The following is a 24,338-nucleotide window of genomic DNA, read 5'->3' on the forward strand; positions in this document are numbered from 1 at the left end:
GACTTACGGCCACAATTGAGCCCAATTTTGTTTTGTTGCTAAGTGAAACTTTTGCAAAGTTGACTTCACCCCATTTTACGACCTTTTGTGTCACAGCTGTTAAGTGAATTCGACAGTTCAGAGACCTTCAGCTTTCTCAAATAACTGCTTTATTGAATACGTCATTTCGGCATGTTTGAAATGCAAAAGCAGCTCTGGCTGGTTCACACGCTTTCAGGAGAATTAAAGAATAGACAGCTCCCTCCCTCCTTGTCACAGGTCACATTGCCCAATCAGGTGTTTTCGGCATCTCCTTGGCAGCCTCTTCCAGACTACCCCCAGCACCTGTTGGGATGACCTTGGCTCCCACGGGATAATACGTTGTTGACATCAAGTCTGACATTCCAAAAGCTCCCTCCTCGCCCCAAAGTGTGTCAATCTGACTGTCAGATTCTGTTCAGGCAAAGAAAATAAACAGGACGACTAAGGAGTTTGTGGCAAATTTAATCTTTATAAGCCTGTACTGGTACTTCCAACAAACCCACAGTGCAAAACATGGGTGAATTAAAGTCAACCCTGTAATTCCGTACTTCCCTCCACTATTTAAAACCTCCTGTGCCCCACCGTCTCCTACATGCTTGCAATATACCCAATATAATGCAATGGCATGACCAACCATGCTGGTTTACAATTGCCACGCCTGCGCTGGTGCCATTCCATATGAAAGTCACTGCAGGATCCAAAGGTCCTTCAAACTCTTGGCGTGGCAGGGAAACAAGTTTGGCACAGTAGGGATCCAAGTCACAAAACGCCCCGGTCACTAATCTCCCCACCAGCGGAATGGGAGCCCCGAGCTTCCAAGAGCGCCAGGGCTGACACTGAGAAACAGAGAAAATGGCTGTGAGAGGCCCCATCCATTGCGAAATTCACACTCTGCTCTAACCCCTTTGGTCCAGGATTTGAGTGCCATGTTTCACGATCTTCTGATGGAAGATGTTCTGATAGTGCCCATTTTTGGCCCTAAACTTCTGGTGATTCCTGGTTTGGTGCCTCTTGGGATTGAAATTCGGCTGGTTCATTTGGTGAAGTTTCCTCAGAGTCACTTTAATGGTGATATATGCAGCATGCAAACTTCATAAATAATAAAAGAAAATTGCTGTCACAGTTAACACAGTTAACATAAGATATTCCTCCTTTAAGTGGCCTGGACTCTAGCAATTTAGCAATAAGCAGGCTAAGGTTTATATTAGGCTGAATCTCAGTCTGGAAACTTTTGGTTACTTCTTCTTTAAGATGTCATCTTTTAAATACTTCTTTTGCATACCATACGCAATCACAATTGAAGTTGCCACATTCAGGAAAGAACATATGTCACACAAATTCTTTTTACTCATGCGAGAAAGTTTGCAGCTTGGTCCAGCTTAATTCCACTTTCGGACAGTAACTCCATCAAGTGCAAGCTAACAGGATTCATCGGATTAATCAGAAAAAGATCTCATCCTTAGATTCCAAACGAGGCCAGCTGATTCCATCTGGAGATTCCTCCTATCATCACCAGGTATGTCTGCAAACAGAGTTTCTGTTGAGGGCATTTATTATCTACAAAAAGTCCCTTTTTGAGACCAGGATAGGACTGATTAGTATGGGTTACTAGTCCTACCCTGGTCTCAAAAAGGATTATTTTGCAGGTAATAAATTAGTATGGGATCAACTAATCCAGCAGGGTCCTCTGGTCCATAATGGAACTCAATTTAATAGCAATAGAATGCAGTATTACAAGCTAACTCTGCCCACTGGCAGCAGTTCGAACCTGACTGCCTTAAGGTTGACTCAGCCTTTCATCCTCTGGAGGTCATTATAATAAGTACCCAGATTGTTGGGGAGAATATGCTGACTCTGTAAATGCCTAGAGAAGGTTGTACTTATTTATTTGTCCTTATCCTGTATTAGACATGATTTCTTTTTTATATATAAAGAATTTTATTGGCTTTTGAACATTTATGGGGAAAGGTAAAAAGGGTTACAAAGAAAAAATTGGCAGCTCCCGTGCTAGTGGTAGAAATCCCCCCCAATCTCACAATTTTTACAATGTTAAAAACAACGTATAAAAGATAAGCATAAACAGAATCTTGTTTTACATTATATCAGCCATATGTTCAATCATCTCTTTCTTTGTCACTTTGTAGTATATCGACAATTGTCATAGTATTTCAAATACATTTATTTTTGTGACCTGAGCCTTTTCGATATTGCTCCCTCCCCCCTGTCCCCAGTTGGAGCCACAGCCCCCCCCCCTCCTTCATATCTTGCACATTACTGCCTTTTTCACCACCTCCCCTGTTTTCATCCTCTAGAAGGGAGCTATGTTTTTTTAATGAAGGCTTCAGCCTCCTCCACTGTCTTAATTCTAATATTAGACATGATTTCTAATGTTGGATTGTCCCCCTTACCAGAGGGAGCCTTCTTGTGTGAATTGTGAAATCATTACCATGGCAACTCCACTACACTGTACAATAGAAGCCATTTAATGGCAGTATGGTAGAAGCCATTTTAAGGCACAAGAGGCTGTATCTTAACAGAATACACACCCGGAGGGCTGTTAGGAGGGGTCTTGCCTCAAAAGTATTTGGTTCCAGAGAGTAAGTCATTTATGTACCAAGTTTAGTTGAAATTACTTGAGGTGTTCCAGAGTTATTCTGGAACATACACACACACACACACACACACACACACACACACACACACACACAGCCATTTATATATAGAGAGAGATTGGAAGGTAGGAAAGTCTACACCTATTTTGTGTGGACAGCAAACCAACAATGATTTTGGTTTCCCAAGAACAGAGTTTGTTTCAGCCATTTTATCAATCAGAAGTTTCTTTTCTGTTAATATTTGCATTTCCCCTTAAATTACAGTGTTCCAGGTGGTCCACCTTTTCCACGGATCTGAACCCTTTTGCATAATGGAGGAGCAATTTGATTACTTAGCAGGTATGAACAGCATAAAACTACATTATATATACATTTTCCTTTCCTTTGTGGGTACTCCTGTTAATGAAAACCTTTCATAATGCTTTGTGAGCTTATTCCAAAATCGAAACTCTGTCACTAAATCATGAGTTCCTGTTTTCCATTTCCTCCTGAGATTGGGGGCTGCATCAGCATGTTATCACTGGAAGCTTGCAAGAAGAGATTGGACAGTCGTTTTTCAGAAAGGGTTTCCTGCTTAGTTGGGGGGTTAGATTAGATATCCTACAAGGTCCCTTCCAACTCTGTCAACCTTTTAAACTGTAAAACATTCAGTGGGTGCATTCCAGGGGTGGGTTTCCATTTTTTTTACTACCGGTTCTGTGGGTGTGGCTAGATGGGGGAGCATGTGACTGAGTGGACGTGGCTAACTTGACGTCACTCACACACTCCCAATCAGTCACAAGGCCTCCCCCCCCCCCACATAGCCACCCCCACAGAACCGGCAAATATGTCTGTTTTGCCAGCTGGGAGGCTGGGAAAGAAGCCTCGCTTTCCTCGCTGCCCTGGCTCTGAGAGGAAGGAGGCAGGGATGCTGGCCCAGGCCTCACTTCCCTTACTGCTTGCCTCCACTGCCCTTGCCAGATGGAGCATTGGAGGCCAGGCCGGTCCCAGCCAGCTGTCTGCCTGCCCACTGCTTTCCCGGCCGCCCACCCAGTTGACCAGGCCGGGCTGCAGCCAGCATGGAGGAGGCATGTGCGGGGTGAAATGGGAAGCACCCCAGTGGGAGAGGCTCCACGTGGACAGCGAGGGAAGGATACAGTGGCAAGGGAGGCTGGCTGTCCCCCAAACTGGCTCTCGGAGGAAGGAGGCAGAGATGCCAGCCTGCGGCTCACTTCCCTTACTGCTTGCTGCTGCCTCCCCTGCAAGACAGTGTGTTGGAAGCCAGGCCAGGCCAGGCTGCCCACTCACTCGCCTGCTCACCCGCTCGCCCAACACTTTCCTGGCCGGCGGCTCAGCTGACCAGGCAGAGCCTGGGCTGCAGCCAGAAGGGAAAGAGGGGTGAGATGGGGGCGCCCCACTGGCGAGGGCTCCATGTGGATGGTGAGGGAAGGGCATAGTGGTACGGGAGGTTGGCTGTCCCCCAAGCCAACTCTCAGAGAAAGGAGGTAGGGATGCCAGCCCGGGGCTCACTTCCATTACTGCTTGCCACTGCTGCCCCTGCCAGATGTAGCATTGGAGGCCAGGCCGGTCCCGGCCACCCACCCGTTCTCCCGCTCACTTACTGCTTACCCAGCCAACTACCCAGCTGACCAGGTGGGGCCCAGGTTGCAGCTGGCAGAGAGGGGGGTTAAACATGTTGGAGGCTCCCCGCAGTTCCTCGGCTTGTCCAGGCTGCAGATGAGCCCACTGCTCTCTTTTGCTGCCGCTCACTCCTTCTCCACCCCTGCCCTCTCCTCCTGCCGCCACTGCCCTCTCCTGCTGCCACCCTCTCCTCCCACAGCCACTGCCCTCTCCTGCTGCCACCCTCTCCTTCCGCTGCCACTGCCCTCTCCTCCTGCCTCCCTCTCCTCCTGCTTCCACTGCCCTCTCCTGCCACGCCCTCTTCTCCTACCCTCTCCAGCATGCAAAGCTAGCTGGGATGCAATGGTGGTGGCCTCAGGAGATGCTGGCTGGTGGGGTGGGGGGTGGGGGGCTAGGCTAGCATGAATGCTTACCTGTTTGTAGGCAGGAGGTGGCAATTCTGTGGATCTATATGGTGAAGGCGGGACACGGTGAGTGTCGGAGTGGGCTCGTTCGGGGGTGTGGCCAGCCAGCTGTGGCTACCAGTTCAGCAATCCAGGCCCAATTTCCACTATTGGTTCACCCAAACCAGTACAAACCGGGAGCAACCCACCTCTGGTGCATTCACAAAATGGCTTTTGATAGAATTATTCATAAACTAAGTCTTATGGAGAATTTGAGAATATCAACACCTTGACACCTGTCTCTCCCTGCCGATGACATCCTCCATGAATTGTCCTTTGGAAGGACAAAAGGGGTGGAGTTAACCTCTTTTTTATTTTACTTTTCAAAATGAGCTCTTTTAAAAATATATTCTGAATTAATTATCAGGTTAAATAATTCAGGGGAAGTTTAGAGGATCACAAGATCACAAAGACTGATTATTGTCTAATGACCAATTGAGCAATGACCGCAATAAAAAAAAAACCTACTGGAGATTATTTTATTTATACCTTCACAGATTCCCATTCGGGGAGAAAAAAAAATGTGAGGATGGAGTTTCTAAAGCACACCAGCATTTTTGCTGCCTGATGTTATTGATCAAAATAATGCTACTATAATTGCTTCCGTAGGTAATGGATCAAACACAATAATACAACAGAACTTTCCTGTTGTGGTACACGGAATACACGTGTAAGTATATTATGATACAAAATATTCTGCCTGTTCTTAACATTAAGAATAAAGAATATTTTAATCTGGGAAAGGGGTAAGACTTCCTACAGTACATGTGTATTTCACTAACTAGGACTGATTCTCTTTTTCTTTCTTTCTGTTATTAGGATACAGAATGAATTTGAAATTCTTCTAAGTCCTGAGGGTGGATATGAACCAGTCGACTTTCCTTTCAACGCTACTGGAATTGCTCCCAATGTTTCTAAAATACCGGATTTTTTTTCTTCCCCTTATGATCAACTGTTTGATAATTTAACACAAAACCTTCTCACTGGCTTCATTGCCCTTATTTGCATTTTAGGCCTGGTGGGAAATGGAAGGACAATTTACCTCCTGGCCTTTTCCATTAAGAGGAATCCTTTCACCACTTTCATCCTGAATCTCTCCGTCGCTGATTTTGGGGTCCTCGCATCCCTCATTAGTGCAGCTATATTTGTGTCCGTGTTTACTCTGAGTCACAGAACATACATTCTCAATGCCTTTTTCTTCTTGCTTTTTGAGTTCTTTTTCTTCACCTATTCTGCCAGCCAGTTTCTGCTGACGGCCATCAGCCTGGACAGGTGTGTGGCTGTTCACTTCCCACTCTGGCATCGCTGCCACCGCCCTCCATATTTATCCACACTTGTTTGTGGCCTCATCTGGATCCTCTCCTTCCTGCTCTCTGCCGTGCACTTCATTCTCCACCAGACCAGGACCTATGGAAGGTCACCTTTGTTTTACCAGCTTGTTGTCAATGGATTGCTTTGTACTCCTCTCATGGTTGTGTCTACTGTGATCCTCTCGATTTCTATAAGGTCTAAAATGCAACGCAATCAAAGGAAACTTCTCACCACCATCTTTCTGGCTCTCCTTTGCTTCCTCCTTTTATCTCTCCCAATGAATGTCTTTTACACCATGGAATATTTTGGTTCCTATAAGCCCCTCCTCCTGATCATTGGGATAGGATGTGCCACTCTCAACAGCAGCATCAACCCACTCCTTTATTTCTTAGTGGGGAGGAAGAAGAGGGGAAAGGATCAGCCCAGAGCCTCTTACAAGGTGGCTCTGCAAAGAGTCTTCAAGGATGAGCAGGAAATCCAGGCAACCACGAAGGGAAACCAGTTGTGAAGAGTCATGAATATTGCACATACAATATTTTAAGGAGAGGTTTAGTTGGGGTATCATATGTGCTTTCCTTAAGAACATACAGATGTGATAAAATGTATCGAGCAAAGTACTTAAAAACAAAAAAACTATGTAAACAGGAAGTATTGCTGTGTCCTGATTTTTCAATCTGAAGAACTTGTTTAACAGGAAATGTTTTAGTTGGTATAGTTCCTTTTTCATAATAAGTACCATGTTTCCCCAAAAATAAAACTCAACCGGAAAATAAGCCCTCGCATGACTTTTCAGGATGCTTGTGATATAAGCTCTAACACTCCCAAAAAATAAGCCCCAGTTAAGATTGTAAGCCAGAGGTTTGCATTTAGTACTATATTTCCCCCCAAATGAGCCCTATTTGGAAAATAAGTCCTAATGCGTCTTTTGGAGCAAAAATTAATATAAGACCTGGTCTTATTTTCACAGAAACACAGGTAGCGTTAAGAATAGGTCTTACTGAATGAAATGTGTATTTTATGCATTTTTCTTTGTAGCATTCAAATGTCTGTACATACAATGGAGATGAAAGAGAAGAGGAAAATGTGCTGTACAGGATACTGGGTTTTTTGGAATAAAATGTGCCATTTTTGATTCTGAAAAACTTCAGACCTATTAACATTCAATTATATTTTAAAATTAGAGTTCGTTATTAATAATCATTAATTAGTGGCTTTTTTTTCTTGACTAAAGATATGTAGCTTCTATCATTGTAAGCCTTCCTTCCAGGAAATCTTTTATGGATATTTCAAGTCCTTATTTCTTAGCTGGCACCAACCTCAACTGGCAAAGGTCTGGAATGGGGGGACCTTATTAGACCTTTCCTCTCTAAACACAAACCTCATCTGGGTTTGTATCCTGTAATTCCGTATTGCTACTTCTGGAATAGAGTGTTTTTTTTTCCCAAAGGATTGTATGTATGTGTGTGTTTCTGTAGATAAAAGATAGATAGATAGATAGATAGATAGATAGATAGATAGATAGATAGATGGATGGATGGATGGATGGATGGATGGATGGATGGATGGATGGATGGATGGATAAGAGGTAGATTGATTAGAGGTAGGGGGAGAGAGAGAGATTAGACATAGAGATAGAGCTGGAGGTAGCTATATATATATATAGATGACATAGGTATAGATATAGATAGTAATTTTTCAATTATTTTTTTTTACTTTTATGTATTTTTTTTCAGCTTTTTGAAAACCCTTTTTATCTGGTCTATAACCAAAATAAATATTTAATTTGATTTGTGTTATGGAATTGTATAATCCCTGACCTCCGGTCCTTCCGACGCGCCCTAAAAAGTTGGCTTTTCCAGCAAGCCGGCCTGGCCTGTTAATGTTAATTTTAATTTATTTTAAATGTACTGTTTCTTTTTTTAAAAAAAATTGGTTTGGTCTTTTTGGAATTGGATTTAATCTTTTTTTTTTAACTTTTGTGATGTGTGTTTTTAATGTTGTGCGCCGCCCTGAGTCCTTTGGAGAAGGGCGGCATATAAATCCAAATAAACCAAACCAAACCAAACCAATTGGAGATGTCATTTCAGAAGGGAAGGCCTCTTTCTCAAGGAGCCAAAAGGCAAATCAGCCTTGAGTCTTTGATATGCAGGAAGAGGTCTAGAAGCAATTGTCCCTAAAGCCTTCACAGGATTTGTCTGATTGTTATATCAAGTGTGCTTTACTCTGGCAAGATTCCTGCCTAGAAGAGCAATAAAGAAATTTTTGTGGTCAACTTGTTGTATTGTTTTTGATTTCTTGCACATTTCCTGCACTTCACCATTTTATACGTATGCCTCCCCAGCTGCATCATGAATTATTTTGTTTGGGGATGTCTGCCTGCAGAGAGAAAGAATTGCTAGCTTGGAAATAGTTCTTGGTGCTGAAGGTCAGCTGGGTGGTAGTAACACCTAGAACTGCCACCATCAGGGCTACTGTGCAAGAACAGAGATGGGTGGGATGCAGGGTGGGTTCTGGCTGGCACTACTACTGGTTCGCTCATGTGCACGCTGGATGCGCACTCCGTGCACATGTGCAGTGTCACTGCGTTTATTTGGTTTGCCAGCTGTGCCTACATTCTGAGTTATACGGCAGAATGAACTGTCTCTTATCAGCAATGATTTACTGCGCATGTCGTACATTCCTCATACCTTTACTTTACCTTTTCTTCCTTTGTCTGTATGCAAGGCAGACAGGAACTCTCTGCCAAGATGTGATTATTAGCTTAGTAAGTTTGTATTTTTACTTTCTTTACAATAAAATGTTTTTCTTAGATTATGCCTCGGGTTTATTTTTGCTTATTTCAAAAATGTACTTCAAGGATATGCCAACATCCATACTCATTAATTTCCAGGGTGGAATTCACACCCTGACATGCAGTGCAATCAAAATTGTTCTGCGTATGTGCAGAACTGAAAAACAAGATGGCTGCGCCAACGGCGCCAACTGGGGAACCAGTTCAGGGGCGTGGCAGGCCTGAGTTGCTGTTGGTTCCAGTGACCCAGGCCGCCCAACCACTGCCAGTTTGACTGAACTGGTCCGAAAAGGTAGAAAGCCACCACTGGTGGGTTGAATGATTCTTACCTGCATAAATCCATCCATTTAATGAGTTGAGTGACCACTTAATGACTGAAACTGGAAGAGCTGGGATTCATGTTGTTGAACGATGAGTCACAAGTGCCTCATTTAATTATAATGACTAATGACTGCAGTTCTTGGGTCAAATGTGGTCCTAAATCAAGGACTACCTATAATATCTGGCATTGCTTATGTTAGAGATTACATTGGTGAACCAGTCACTATTGACAAGAATAAAATATATTTTTCTCCTTTCTTAGTTTGTATTATTTCAACACTGTTTTGGTTCTTTTTTGCAATAATATTCAGTTTATTGAAGGAAAGTTAAAATACAAAACTTAACAAATATAAAAAAATGAAAGAAATAACACAAACAAGACATTAAAAAGAAAAACTATCTTAGAAAAAAAAGACTATATATATAACATCCTCCCTAGTTGAGCACTGATTAATATAATAGGACAGTATTAATTCCCACCCCTAACAAAACAGGTCAAAAGAATTTTAAACTACTCAACTATTAAATCTGTTTACAAATTGTTAGCTGGACACCTATAAACTATATTAATAACAAATTAGTTCTGTTTGCAGTTGATTGGCCACCATAAGAAGTGATGGCTGGACTAAATTAACCAGGAATCACTGCTTTTTATACACTTATGACTGAAGGAACTCTGTGGTCAACTGGGCTTTTGAGGCTGAATCTCCACAGTCAAAGTCTAACTTCTCAGTCCTGACATTTATGTTGACTCTAGCCTTAGCTGACTCATCTTAATTCTCATCTTAACTGACTGTTACTGATAAAAGATCCTTGCTGGATAATGAGATTAAAATAGCCAGGGATATCAAAGCATTTTAAACAAAGTTTGGAATATTTGGATTTGTTCTTGCAAATGAACAGAGCAAGTTCTCTAAAAAGATGTTGAGACTCTAGAAAGAGTGCAGATGATTAGGGGGCTGGAAGCTAAAACCTAGGAAGAACAGTTGCAGGAACTAGGTATGTCTACTTTAATGAAAAGAAGGACTAGGGGAGACATGAATAGAATAGGAATAACAGAATTGGAAGGGACCTTGGAGGTCTTCTAGTCCAACCCACTGCTCAGGCAGGAAACCCTACACCACTTCAGACAAATGGTTATCCAACATCTTCTTAAAAAGATCCAGTTGGAGCATCCACAACTTCTGGAGGCAAGTTGTTCCACTGATTAATGGTGCTAATGATTAATTGTTCTAATGATAGCAGTGTTCCAATATCTCAGGGGCTGCCACAAAGAAGAGGGAGTCAAGCTATTCTCCAGAGCACTTGAGTTCAGGACAAGAAGCAATGGATGGAAACTAATCGAGGAGAGAAGCAACCTAGAACTAAGGAGAAATTTCCTGACAATGAATCAGTGGAACAACTTGCCTCCAGAAGTTGTGAATGCTCCAACACTGGAAGTTTTTAAGAAGATGTTTGAAAACCATTTGTCTGTAGTGGTGTAGGGTTTCCTCCCTAGGCAGGTGGTGGGACTAGAAGATCTCCAAAGTCCCAACTCTGTTTATTCTATTCTAAGTATAGAAATGTGAAGAAAAGGAAAACCATTCATTCAGCTTCCCAAAGCTAATAAACAAGTAAAGATTTACCCCTTTAACTCATGTACTATTTCACAAATCACCTCGACCAGGATCTGTTTGAAATTACTATTGTGACAGACTAATTTCCTAACTTCCTTGGCATTAAATTATCTAGTAATCCCGGCTTTGCCAGAGAAGCTTTGTCTCAATGAATCATTCCGTCCTAACAGGGAGCTATAGAAAGACAGAAGTTTTTTCCCTCTTGTGAAAATATTGCAACTACACCTCAGCATGGATGTTTGGTGGCTCATTGCTCTCTTCTTCCTTGAAAACTCTCTGGAGGCTTATTTTCAGGTCGTATCTCAAATGGTGTTCCTTCCTTCTCCCCAGGAGAAAATAGATCAGTGGGTTAACACTGCTGTTTAGGCAGGCACATAAGTAACCATACGGAATGAAATAGAACTTCTTCTTCTGGGAAATAATATCGTTGAGATAAATGGCACTTGGGGGAATAGAAAAGATGAGGAAGAAAAACAGGGCAAGCAGGATGGCTTTGAGAAGTTTCCCTCTCTTCTTCATTTGTGATTTGAGGTAGCCTTTGATGAAGAGGGCCAGGCTGGAGATCACCACGACTGGGATGCAAACTGAGGTAAATATGAGAATAAGAAGGTATTGTAGATGTTTTGGAAGAGCTGTAACCCGAATCAGAGTGTAATGAATTATACAGAAGAGAATGGAGACTATCCATGAAAAAACACAAAGTACAGTGGACAAGTGTGGTGGCTGATGACACCGATGCCAAATGGGGAAGAAGACAGCCAAACACCGGTCAATGCTGATGATTGTCAGAAGAAACTGACCGGTGCAGTATGTGCATAGTAAAACTTCTATGATTACTACGCAGGAATCTTCAGTAGTTAAGTGCCGAATTGCAGAGATAAACACGAATAGGAGAGTCCCGGTGTCCGCCACAGCCAAATTGAGGATGTAGGCAGTGAAGGGATGCCTCTTAATCTGGAAATGCAAAAGTCGGAATACAATCCCATTTCCAACAATCCCTGGAATACAGATGAAGATGATTAAAGAATAGATGGCTTTTTGCAGATAGTCAGGCTCAGAAATACTGCTCTTCGTTGGTATAGTGTTCGTGATATTGTGTTCAGTATTATTGAATAAAATTTTTCCCATTTCAGCATTCCGCTTTTAGATGTTTCTCGTGTTGGATGTCACTTTATTTGGAAATGAAATATATTTTGATTTTTTCCTTCCTTCCTTCCTTCCTTCCTTCCTTCCTTCCTTCCTTCCTTCCTTCCTTTCTTTCTTTCTTTCTTTCTTTCTTTCTTTCTTTCTTTCTTTCTTTCTTTCTTTCTTTCTTTCTTGTTGAGAGTTAATGATGAAGCCAGACAGTTGAGCAAACCCTTATTTTAGACAACAGAGGTCTAATGTCATTTGCATCTGTTTTGATTTTTTTCCAAGGTGGAGGATATGAAAGATTTTACAGAAAAGAATTCAGTCAATCAGAAAAGAGCTGGAAGGGATCTTGGAGGTCTTCTAGTCCAGCCCCCTGCTTAAGCAGGAGATGCTATTCAGACAAGGGACTGTCTAATCCCTTCTTAAAATCCTCCAGTGATGGCGCACCCTCAATTTCTGAAGGCAAGCTGGTCCACCAGTTAATTGTCCTCACTGTTAGGAAGTTTCTCCTTAACTCCAGTGAAAAGTGCAGATTGGTTTTTAGTTAGCCATTCGATTTGACTCTTCCCAAAGATTTTGATCAATCAGAATAGAGCTGGAAGGGACCTTGGAGGTCTTCTAGTCCAACCCTCTTCTCAAGCAGGAGACCCTATACTATTTCAGACCAGTGGCTGTCCAGTCTCTTCTTTAAAAGCCTCCAGTGATGAAGCACCCACAACTTCTGAAGGCAAGCTGTTCCACCGGTTTATTGTTCTCACTGTTAGGAAGTTTCTCCTTAGTTCTAGGTTGCTTCTCTCCTTGGTTAGTTTCCATCCATTGCTTCTTGTCTTGCCTTCTGGTGCTTTGGAGAATAGCCTTCAGTAGAAGTCCCCTGGGTTATGCTTCTGGGTACTCCTGCATTACTTCTTGCTCAAGAAGGCAAGAGTGATGACAACAGTATGTTATTATTCTTTCCCATCAGTTTTCAGACACATGGGGAACTTTATCATCTGACACCTATCACTTTTCACAAGTAATAATGATGAACTTGAATCCCACAAAGTAAAAGACTTGGTTCACCTCAATGCCTCTCCGTAGTAGCAAAGCAGAAATGACTCATGGAGGATAGTTTGTTTGATTAGTTGATGACAAATAACCAATCTTTTTCCGGTTTGTGGAGAGTTTGGTTTCCTCTGATCCTTCACAAGACCTGTATAAGGCTAAAAGTGAAAAGAAAACATGGAATGGTCATACGATTACATTGATGGCATACAAAATAGTATGGATCTTTCCATTTTTATTTTAAAGTGTCATTAGAATTTGGTGGCTAAAGTTAGGTAAAGGTAAAGGTTCCCCTCACACATATGTGCTAGTCATTCCTGACTCTAGGGGGCAGTGCTCATCTCCGTTTCAAAGCTGAAGAGCCAGCGCTGTCTGAAGATGCCTCCGTGGTCATGTAGCCGGCATGACTAAATGCCAAAGGCATATGGAACGCCCTTACTTTCCCACCAAAGGTGGTTCCTATTTTTCTACTTGCATTTTTACGTGCTTTCGAACTGCTAGGTTGGCAGAAGCTGGGACAAGTAAAGGGAGCTCATGCCTCTTACACAGTGTTAGGGATTCAAACCGCCGAACTGCCAACTTTCTGATTGACATGCTCAGCATCTTAGCCACTGAGCCACTGAGTCCGTGCATGAAGTTGTTGATCATAATTCTTATCCTTCTAAAACATTCCCATTGGGAGCACCTATAAATAACAGAAAATTTAATAATATTCTAGTTGGTTTACATTTGGCCACAGATGAACAATGCAGGAGGAGAAAATGTAATTAAATAAATTCTGCCCTGCTAAATATTTCTACTCATGTAGAATTTCACATTGTTCGTGACAATTTAGCAGGGTTTTTTAATCTGGCTATTGAATTGACTCAGCCTTCCATCCTTCCGAGGTGGGTAAAAATGGGGACCCACATTGTTGGAGGCAATATACTGACTCTGTAAACTGCTTAGAGAGGGCTATAAATCACTGCAAAGCAGTATATAAGTGCTATTGCTATTTAAAAAAAACAAATTAAAAATTGAGCAAAAATCTTTGAAAAGGTAGCATCTAACAGATTATAGATGGGGAACAGAACGTGGTGGCCTCTGGAAGCTGTGGCTTTTGAAAATATATTTAAAGAGTTTGACCTATTTGATCAGTGTTTTATTATTCTGCAAAGATGGGGGTCCTTGTTCAGCAATTTAGTATCAGCGAAGCAGTGCAAACCAAGAAACCCAAACTATGAAACCTAACGCTACTGGAGTCAGAAATGAGAGGTGGTATTGCACTATCTGCAGGATTTGCTGATCGCATCCGGATGGTCAGAATCAGTATAGAGCTGGAAGGGGCCAGGGTGGTCTTCTAGTCCAGCCCCCTGCTCAATCAGGAGATCCTATACCATTTCAGACAAGTGCCTGTCCAGTCTCTTTTTAAAAATCTCCAATGCTGGAGAGCCCACAACCTCTCAAAGCAAGCTGTTCCACTGGTTAATTGTCTTCATTGTTAGGAAACTTCTCCTCAGTTCCAGGTTGCTCCTCTCCTTGATTAGTTTCCATCCATTGTTTCCTTTTTTTTTTTTTTTGGTAAAAGCTTTTTATTTTTCAATTTTAAAATACATACTGGCTGTTTTCATTAACCTTTCGGAACCTGACACATACATTCCATCTTTCCTGAAGCAGTGTGACATCTGGGCACAAATATCTGTGCAACATTCTTCCATAAATTATAATGCATTATACAATTAAATCATGTAAGTCTCTTCATTCCCTTCTTAACATACCTTCTAGTATATCTTCCAATTTATATATATATATATATATATATATATATATATATATATATATATATATATATATATATATATATATATATATATATATATATATATATATATATATATATATATATATATATATATATATATACATACGTGTGTGTGTGTGTGTGTGTGTGTGTGTGTGTTATTTGTACTGATAAATACATAAAGGGAGACTAGTATAGATCTATTTCGAGCTAATTAGCTCTCATCAGCTAGCCATACCTTTACTGGGATTTGAACCTGGGCTGTATTATATCTTAGGCAGGAGTCTTAGCCACTATGCCACAGGCTCTCCTCCTTATCAGTTGAGCCAGGGAAATAGGTATGTATTTGTGTTACAACCCCTGGTATGCCTAAATATGGGAGGAAGGTCACTACTCCCTCTTTCTGTCCTTCGGCTCATCACAGAAGACCATGCAGGCAGAAAACCATATTTTTATTTTTAATGTTGCCTTTTTATATTTGTGTTGTATTTGTACTGATAAATAAATAAAGGGAGACTAGTATAGATCTATTTCGAGCTAATTAGCTCTCATCAGCTAGCCATACTCTTACTGGGAATCGAACCAGGGCTGTATTACATCTGCCTAATATGCAATACAGCCCTGGTTCAATTCCCAGTAAGGGTATGACTAGCTGATGAGAGCTAAATAGCTTGAAATGGATCCATACTAGTCTCCCTTTATTTATTTATCAGCACAAATATATATATTTGTATTTGTGTTACAATCCCTGGTATGCCCAAATATGGGAGGGAGCTTACTCCTCCCTCTTTCTGTCCTTCGGCTCATCACAGAAAACCATCCAGGGAGAAACCCATATTTTTATTTTTAATGTTGCCTTTTTATATTTGTGTTGTATTTGTGCTGATAAATAATGATGAGAGCTAAATAGCTTGAAATGGATCCATACTAGTCTCCCTTTATTTATTTATCAGCACAAATACAACACACACACACACACACATACACACATACATACATACATATATATTGATTATAGTTATTTTCATCATATTCTTACTAACAGTTATCATTTTATTCTTGTCTCTATCTTAATACATTTTCTACTCTTCTTTTTATCTTCTTCTTTTACTTCCAATTTCCTTTTTTATTCTCTAACCATTGATAAAGCACCTCCCATATCATATAATAATCAGATTGATCTTTCTCCTTAATTGCCAATGTTAGTCTATTTATTTCTGCACATTCTAATATTTTTCTAATCACCTTCTCTTCAGTAGGAATCTCTTCACATTTCCAATATTATGCAAATATAATTCTAGCTGCGGTTAATATATGAATAATTAAATATGTATTCTCTTTATTATAGGTTTCAGGTAAAATCCCCGACAAAAATATTTCTGGTTTTAGCTCAATACGTTGTTATATCATCCTTTCCAACCATATCTTTATCTTAGTCCAGTTCTTTTTTGCTTCTCCACATGTCTACCACATATGATAGTAAGATCCAGGTAACTGGTGACATTTCCAACATTTAGCTGATTTATCTTTAAACATCTTTGCTAACCTCGATGGTGGTCCATCCATTGTTTCTTGTCCTGATTTCTGGTGGAGGAGACCTTTTACCATTTCAGACAATTGGCTGTGCAGTCTCTTCTTAAAAACCTGATGAAGCACCTACAACTTCTGGAGACAAACTGTCCCACTGGTTAATTATCTTTACTGTAAAGAAGTTTCTCCTTAATTCCAGGTTGCTTCTCTCCTTGATTAGCTTCCATCCATTGTTTCTTGTCCTGACCTCTGGTGCTTTGGAAAATAAGTTGACCCCTTCTTCTTTGTGGTAATCCCTCAAATATTGGAATACTGCTATCATGTCCACCCTAGTCCATATTTTCTCTAGACCAACCAAACCCAAATCTTCCAAAAGGTCTTCTTATGTTTTATTCTCCAGGCCCCAAGTTTCATCCTGAACCCCCAAAAGAAGTACTCTGCAAATAACAATTACCAGAACAGAAACACTTATCTTTACAACTAGCGTACCTGATGATGATGGGACGAATCTCCAGATGAGTCTAGTAGCTAAGAATCAGACGTTTCTCAGTCAACCCCGTTGACCTGCACTTGATGCAGTTAGTTCCTTCTTCAGATAAAAGGGAAATTCATCCAGACCAACCTGCCGACTTTCTCAGAAAGAAAAAAAAAGAACTTGTTTAATGTGCAACTCTGACTCTTGCAACTTAAAGTGTTATCACACAAAAGATGCAAAGGAAGTGCTTGAAGATACGATCATATCAAAAGGTGATAGGAGTGTCAAGGTCATGACTGGAAATTTGGTTCACACGGTGATTTATTGTACGAGAAATGAAAAGTCAATGTATTGTTTAAGAGTTGTCTTGCTAGGCCTGACCTACTTAGAGTTTGGAATAGATATAAAGCAAGGTTATTTCCTAAATTGACCTTAGGAGTGTCACCACAAGAAGCCTATTTAAGAAAGGAGATGATAGCCAAACAACCATGGATGGCATTTTCTGATTTCAATCCAAGGTCTAGGCAAAATGGACTGAAACTCCCAATTGGTCAGTGGTATCCTCTCTAGCAGCCTTTGGCTCCAATCGTACTGCCCATGCCTGTTGCCACTTGAATATGTTGCTCTTTCCCCAACCCTGGTGTCCTTCCCTGGGTTAGAGGCCGTTCTCTGCCCTCATCCATCCACGTTCATTCAACCAATGGTGGGAAAAGTATACTCCTGCAGCACTTTCGCACTCGCTCTCACTAATGAAGATGAATATATGTGTCCCAGAATAATCCTGCAGGATCTAATCCTGGTCGGTCACTGGGAAAAGAGGTTTTGTCTTCTGAGTTTTTGGAACTCATGCTACAGCCCATCTTCAGGGAACTTTTCTCCAGTAGAGTGAGAAGTGCTGTTCTGTGTGTGGTATTTATAGTACCTGTTTTATGTGGCTTTTTAGATGTTGATTAGGGTGAATTGATGGCTGGCTTATAAGTCATTAGGTGTTGTTTGCTTGTGCTGCCCGGCCCTCATTTTCTAAGCACTTGATAGGCTGGTGGTAAATCAGCACTCCTGTTGATGGACGAGTGACCTATTTCCCAGGCTTCAATCATTTCTCTGGCTGTTTTTGTGCCTGCTCATCCAACAATCTTGGTAGCTGCAAAATTGAATGTGTTGAATGAGCAGGGACAAAAACAGCCAGGGAAGTGATTGAAGCCACATATAACACACACTATAAATATCACACAGAGAACAGCACACATTCGGCTAGAGAGAAGTTCCCTGAAGATGGGCTTCAGCATGAGTCTGAAATCTCAGAAGACAAAACCTCTGGTCTTGGTGACCAACCAAGATTGGATCCTAGCTTTCACTACTGATTGGAGCCCTTATTATGGTTCCACCTGCAGCCAACCTAGCCCCACCCCCAAGCTTGTCTCTCCCTCTGGCCAGTTGGGAGGGGCTGCATTCATACTCATACATAATGGAGGCTGGGGGGGGGTCTTTCCACAGCTTCAGGCTTTGTATCCTGTGCATGTATTCTTTGATCAAGAGGCTCTGCTCATGGTCATTCATGCCCTCATGACCTCCAGACTGGACTACTGTAATGCCCTTTACATGGTCTTCCCTTGAAGTGTTCTTTGAACCAGGGGTGAAATCCAGCAGGTTCTGGAGAACCGGTAGTAGAAATTTTGAGTAGTTCACCGAAGAAGCAAGTACCACCTCTGGCTGGCCCAGAGTGGGGTGGGAATGGAGATTTATCAGTATCCTTCCCTCAGGAATGGGGATTTTGCAGTATCCTTCCCCTGGAGTGGGGTGGGAATGGAGATTTATAAGTATCCTTCCCCCAGGAATGGGGATTTTGCAGTATCCTTCCCCTGGAGTGGAGTGGGAATGCAGATTTTGCAGTATCCTTCCCCCAGGAGTGGGGATTTTGCAGTATCCTTCCCCTGGAGTGGGGTGGGAATGCAGATTTATAAGTATCCTTCCCCCAGGAATGGGGATTTTGCAGTATCCTTCCCCTGGAGTGGAGTGGGAATGCAGATTTTGCAGTATCCTTCCCCCAGGAGTGGGGATTTTGCAGTATCCTTCCCCTGGAGTGGGGTGGGAATGCAGATTTTGCAGTATCCTTCCCCCAGGAATGGGGATTTTGCAGTAACCTTCCCCTGGAGTTGGGAGGGAATGGAGATTTTGCAGTATCCTTCCCCTGCCATGCCCCCCAAGCCACACCATGTCCCACAAGCCATGCCCACAGAACCGGTAGAAAAAATAATTGAATTTCACCACTGCTTTGAACTTTCAACTCTGCCATGGCACTGATGAGGCATAATGTAGCCACATTGTATTTTCAACTTCTTTTTTAAGCCATTTTAATATTTTAAATAGCCTATCCCGCTCCTTTTTAGAAAATATACAAAGCTAAAGTGATAGATTAGGAGTGTACTTGGAACCTTCAACTGGGCCAGGATACTGATGAGACATAATGTGATCATGTTATTCTGCTATTTAAGAGACCAGCTGTAGATGCTACAGGAAACTGAAAGATGAGAGGCCCGATTAATTTGAGTGTTTCTTTTTCATACCTACACAGATCTGAGAAATGCGTGTTTTACTATGAATCATCTGCTAATTTTGATAACTTTAAAATCACAAAGTTTGAGGGGGGGGGGGGTGAGGAGCGATATAAAACCATTAGAAAGTTGTTGTTTTTTCCCCTAGTGGCTTGATTTGGGAATGATACAAAGAACTTTGATGAATTCTCCTCTTTTCTCCATTTGTCTTAAAGGTGCTTTTTTTCCCCAAGAGGCAACTGGCCTTTCTGGTTTTTCTTTGAAGACATTTTGCTTCTCATCCCAGAAGCTTCTTCAGCTCTGGCTGGGCGGTTGGGAATGGAAGGATTTGTGCTCCTTGCAGACAGCTGGTCATTTGCATCCTTTTAGAGGGTCATTAAGGTCAGCTGGAGGTTTATCTGTTTCACCTGAGTTGTGCAAATTGGTGTGGAGCCTTCTTGGAACTGTTGAAATGCCCCAGAGTCATTTGCATCATCCAGATGACCTTGATAAACCTCCAAGTGGCTTTAACGATTGGCTAAAAGAGTGCAAATTGCCAGCTGTCTGCAAAGAGTATAAATCCTTCCATCCGCCACCATCCAGTCAGAGCTGAAGAAGCTTCTTGGATGTGAAGTGAAATGTCTTCAAAGAAAAACCAGAAAGTCCATTTGCCTCTTGAAAACCAAAAAAAAAAAACACCTTTGGGGCAACTAAGAACTGGATGACTGAGAATCTCTACAGACTACAGTGAGGCTGCTTCTGAAGGCCTTCTGCTGGGAGAGAAATGGCCTTCAATACAATGCAATAGCAGAGTTGGAAGGGACCTTGGAGGTCTTCTAGTCCAACCCCCTGCCTAGGCAACCCCCTTCCCTGTGCAGTTGTTTGGCAACTGTGAGAACAGATGAATGGACTAGATGAGTAAAGGGGCATTGCTTATGTTTATGTGTACTTATGATGAGGGAGTTCTATGGTCAACTGGGAGTGAATCTCCACACTCAAAGTCAACAACTTAAAATACCTCTCATCTAAAATCCTTTATAAAACCACTTTATAAAACCCTAGAAAGACCAAATCTGGAATACTGCAACCAATGTTGATCACCATACTACAAAAAAGTTGCGGAGACTTTGGAAAATGTTCAGACAAGAGCAACTAAGATGATCAAAGGCCTGGAGACTAAAACATATGAAGAATGGCTGCAGGATTTGGGTTTGGCTAGGCTAAAGAAATGAAGAATCAGGGGTGACAGCAGTATTCTAGTATTTGAGAGGCTGCCACAAAGAATAGGGGGTCAAGTTATTCTCCAAAGCGGGAGAACAGGACAAGAAGCAATGGTTGGAAACTAATCAAAGAGAGAAGCATTCTGTATTAAGGAGAAACTTCCCAACAGTGAGCACAATTAATCAATGGAATAGCTTTCTTCCAGAAATTGTGGTTGCGTCATCACTGGATATTTTTAAGAAGAGTCTAGATAGCCACTTAACTGAAATAGTATAGGTTCTCCTGCTTGAGCAGGGGGCTAGGCTAGAAGACCTCCAAGGTCCCTTCCAGCTCATTTATTCTATTGTGTTCTAATTGCATCCTTTCCCCATGTACTATTCTAATACTAGGCAATTAACTACTTTTGATTTTCTTTTTAAAAAGAACTTGGTGGTGGCATTTTTTCTCAGATGTTTCTGGTTGAGTTTGAGCATGTGTGACCGACATAGAACTGAGGAAGAGGCCATGGGTTTGGAAGTGATAGAACAATAATTTCAAAGAAGTGGAAGAATCACTCTTGGCAGGCAGAAAGAGGGCACAATCCAGCATTACATGAACCCTTAGGAAAGGGAGTTTTGGAAAACTGCATCTCAGTGGCTAAAGCAAAACAGTGGATTTTACTCAATACTGTTAGTTATTGTTCATTTATTTGTTAAATGTATATCCTTCCTTTCTGTTTATCCTACATATACAGTAACCGGTAAAAGCAGAAAGTATAAACATAAGAACAGATGGTTACAATTGAAAGCAAAGTTAAATGCAGCATCATTAAAATCCATTGTGCAATATATTTAAGAGTGCATGGGAAAATAACGAAGTGTATATGCCATCAGAAGGTGCAGTGGCTCAACTGTTAAAGATACTGAGCTTTTCAGCTGGAAATCTGATAGCCCAGAGAAACCAAGCACCAGTAACAAGATGACCTCCTATTCTAGTGATGGCTAACCTTTTTGCCATCGCATGCCGAAAGCAGGTGGTGAAGGCAAAATAGCTAGAAACATCAAAGGGTTTTAAACGTTTTGATTTGTGCTTGCAAATGAACAAGAGCAGAAATGTGAAGATAAGGAAAGCCATTCATTCAGCTGCTTCCTGGAATAAGTAAGAGCTATGAAAAGTTTCACTCCTTTAACTCCCACCCCCCTGTCATTTCTTCCAGTCATCTCAAAAAGACATTTTGATTGTCTGGGAAATCAGTATTAGGGTTGAGAAAATGACAGACTAATTTCCCTCTGGCGTTCAATTTATCTGTACTTGCTAGAGGATGTTTGTCTGAATGAATGATCATGTCCTGGCGGGAACCTATAGAAACATGGAGGTTTTTCCATTCCTGTGAGTACATCATAAATGGATATCAAACTGGACCTCTGGCTGCTTTCCATTCTCTTCCTCCTCCTTGAAAACTCTCTGGAGGATAATGTTTAAGTTGCACGTAGAACGGTGTTCCTTCTTTCTCCCCAGTAGAAAATAGATCAGTGGGTTAACACCGCTGTTTAGACAACAACATAAATAGCCATATGTAAATAAATTGAAATACTTTTCGTTGGTAACAAGATTGACAAGATAAATGACAATTGGCGGAAAAGAAAAGATGAGGAAGAAAACCAGGGCAAGCAAGATAGCTTTGAGAGGTTTTCCCCATCTTTTCATTTGTGATTTAAGGTACCCTTTGAGGAAGAGGGCCAGGCTAGAGACCACCATGATTGGGAAGCAAACTATGGTATATATGAAAATGTGGTAGAATTGGTGGAAGTTTCGGGGCCCTTTCACCAAAATCAAAGCGTAATGAGTTGTGCAGACGAGGAAAGAGACTATCCATGAAAAGACACAAAGTACAGTGGACAAGTGTGGTGGCTGATGACACTGATGCCAAATGGGGAAGAAGACAGCCAAACACCGGTCAATGCTGATGATTGTCAGAAGAAATTGACCGGTGCAGTAAGTGCATAGTACTAAACATTCGATGATTTCTATGCGGGAATACGAGAGTCCCGCTGTCTGCCACAGCCGAATTGAGGATATAGATGATGAAAGGAGTCCTCTTAATCTGGAAATGCAAAATTCAGATGACAATTCCATTTCCAATAATCCCTGGAATACAGATTGCTATGATTAAACAATAGATGACTTCTCCCAGAACTCCAGGCTGATAAATTTTGACCTTTGAATGTATGGCATAACTGTCATTGGGTTTAATATAATTGAATGTCCAATTTTCTATTTTAGTATCCATTATTCCAGAGGAGATGGTTGTCGTATCGATTGTCTTCATCTGTGGAATTGAATCTTATTTTAATATTTGGGTTTTGTTTCTGCTTCTTGCTGAGGGATATTGAGGGCTCCAGACAGCTAAAGAACAAGCCACTCACCCTTTTTTTTTAGATCACAGAGATCAACTGCTCTTTGAATCTGATTTTTGCAAGAATCACGCTGGAGCATATGATGTACTCAACTATATTCCCTTTTCTGAAGTCCAACTGATCGGTGCGACAGAGTGGATTGTGAAGCGAAGCTCACAACGAACCAATTGTTAAACCGGGAAGACCCCCGCTCCTGCAAAAGACCATAAGAAAGGAAATAGTAACCATAAAAGGGGAATTTAAAAACGGAGAGAAAATCTTTAAAAATGTAGAAGTTAACACTTAGTAGCTTGAAAATAGAATTAATAAAATATTAAGATTTATAGGAGTCAGAAGTGAGAAATAACCTGTTTCCCCAAAATAAGACCTATCCCGAAAAATAAGCCTTAGCATGTTTTATAAGCCCTACCCCCCAAATAAGCCCTACTTAAGAGCCTGCACAGCCAGCCACCCATTCCATCTGGTTGCTCACGAGGCCTCAGCCACGAGGCAGGCGGGGTGTTGGTAGAGCTACCTCATGTGTCCCACATCGGCTTACCTCATGGCTCCCACAGACAGGTCATCCATGCCCTGACACCTGCCTCACAGTGTGGCAGCACCAGTAGCCATGTGCAGCAGGTTCCACATGGCCACTAGCCCACTTCTTCTGCTTGTTTCCAGCCACAACGGAGCACAAAGCTGAGTGTTGCGGTGGTGTTGGGGCTATGAGGTGAGGTAGGCATCAGAGCATGGATGGCCTGGCTGTAGGAGCTCTGAGGTAAGCCAGTGCAAGGCATGTGAGGCAGTTCCACCCCTGCCTCACTATCCTCCTGCCCTGCCACAAGCAAGCAGAAGAAGTGGGTCTCCCATACATGGGGGAAAAATAAGACACTCCCCCTAAATAAACCCTAGGGCTTATTTTAGGGACCAAAAGGCAATAAGACCCAGTCTTATTTTCGGGGAAACACAGGTAGTGTCACCCCATCCTGGAAAAATAATTGCTGCTAAGTTGAATTGTATGACTTGCCATCGGATCTTGAGGGATTAGCTGTACCCATCCTGATGGTCCCCAAGTCCTATCCAGAACTCAAAGAGGAGCATTCTGCAAACAACAACGATCACAACAGAAACTCTACTTTTACGGCTGACATACCTGTTGAGGATAGGAAGAATCTCCAGAGAAGATAAGCAAAATCTTCAATTTCAGAATCTAAGGATGAGATGTTTTTTTTCAATGAATCCTGTTGACCTGCCTTTGATGCATCTACAGTGAGAAGGGGGAAGTGAGCTGGACCAAGCTGTGAACTTCCTCAGAAAGGAAAAAGAACCCATGTGAAATGTGTCTATGGTTTTTGCAACTGAAACTGTTATCACACACAAAGTGCAAAGGAAATGCTTAAACATATGATCATATCAAAAGTCCGTAGGACTTTTAATGTCATGAATTGAGATTTGGTTCACATGGTGATTTATGGCATGAGAAAAGGAAAGTTAATATAGGTTTTTAAGAATCCTCTTG

At 41.7% G+C, this 24,338-nt stretch overlaps 3 protein-coding genes across 3 annotated transcripts in view; 1 reads left to right on the forward strand and 2 right to left on the reverse strand.

The window, feature by feature from the left end:
* The first annotated feature begins 1,383 nt into the window (after window positions 1–1,383).
* Window positions 1,384–7,805, forward strand: LOC309391941 (proto-oncogene Mas-like). The gene is made up of 4 exons (XM_081952808.1): window positions 1,384–1,537; window positions 2,906–2,972; window positions 5,306–5,366; window positions 5,516–7,805. The coding sequence occupies exons 2-4, from the start codon at window positions 2,945–2,947 to the stop codon at window positions 6,513–6,515; spliced, it is 1,089 nt and encodes a 362-aa protein (XP_081808934.1). The 5' UTR covers window positions 1,384–1,537; window positions 2,906–2,944; the 3' UTR covers window positions 6,516–7,805.
* Window positions 7,806–10,752: 2,947 nt separating this feature from the next.
* LOC309391655 (mas-related G-protein coupled receptor member H-like) lies at window positions 10,753–11,863 on the reverse strand (the record flags this gene model as incomplete). The annotated part of the gene is made up of 1 exon (XM_081952321.1): window positions 10,753–11,863. One exon carries the CDS (start codon window positions 11,861–11,863, stop codon window positions 10,955–10,957), a length of 909 nt encoding a protein of 302 aa, XP_081808447.1. The 3' UTR covers window positions 10,753–10,954.
* Window positions 11,864–21,713: 9,850 nt separating this feature from the next.
* The window catches only part of LOC309391656 (proto-oncogene Mas-like), a gene marked incomplete at its 5' end in the record, with an annotated part of 30,090 nt that continues 27,465 nt past the window's right edge, over window positions 21,714–24,338 (reverse strand). Inside the window, one exon of the mRNA XM_081952322.1 lies at window positions 21,714–21,999. Within this exon, the coding sequence (XP_081808448.1) occupies window positions 21,822–21,999 (178 nt within the window). The 3' untranslated portion in view covers window positions 21,714–21,821. The remainder of the gene's footprint in view (window positions 22,000–24,338) is intronic.

The sequence above is a fragment of the Natrix helvetica genome (genome assembly GCF_964273705.1).
Source record: "Natrix helvetica genome assembly, chromosome: 4".
Taxonomy (NCBI): Eukaryota; Metazoa; Chordata; class Lepidosauria; order Squamata; family Natricidae; genus Natrix; species Natrix helvetica.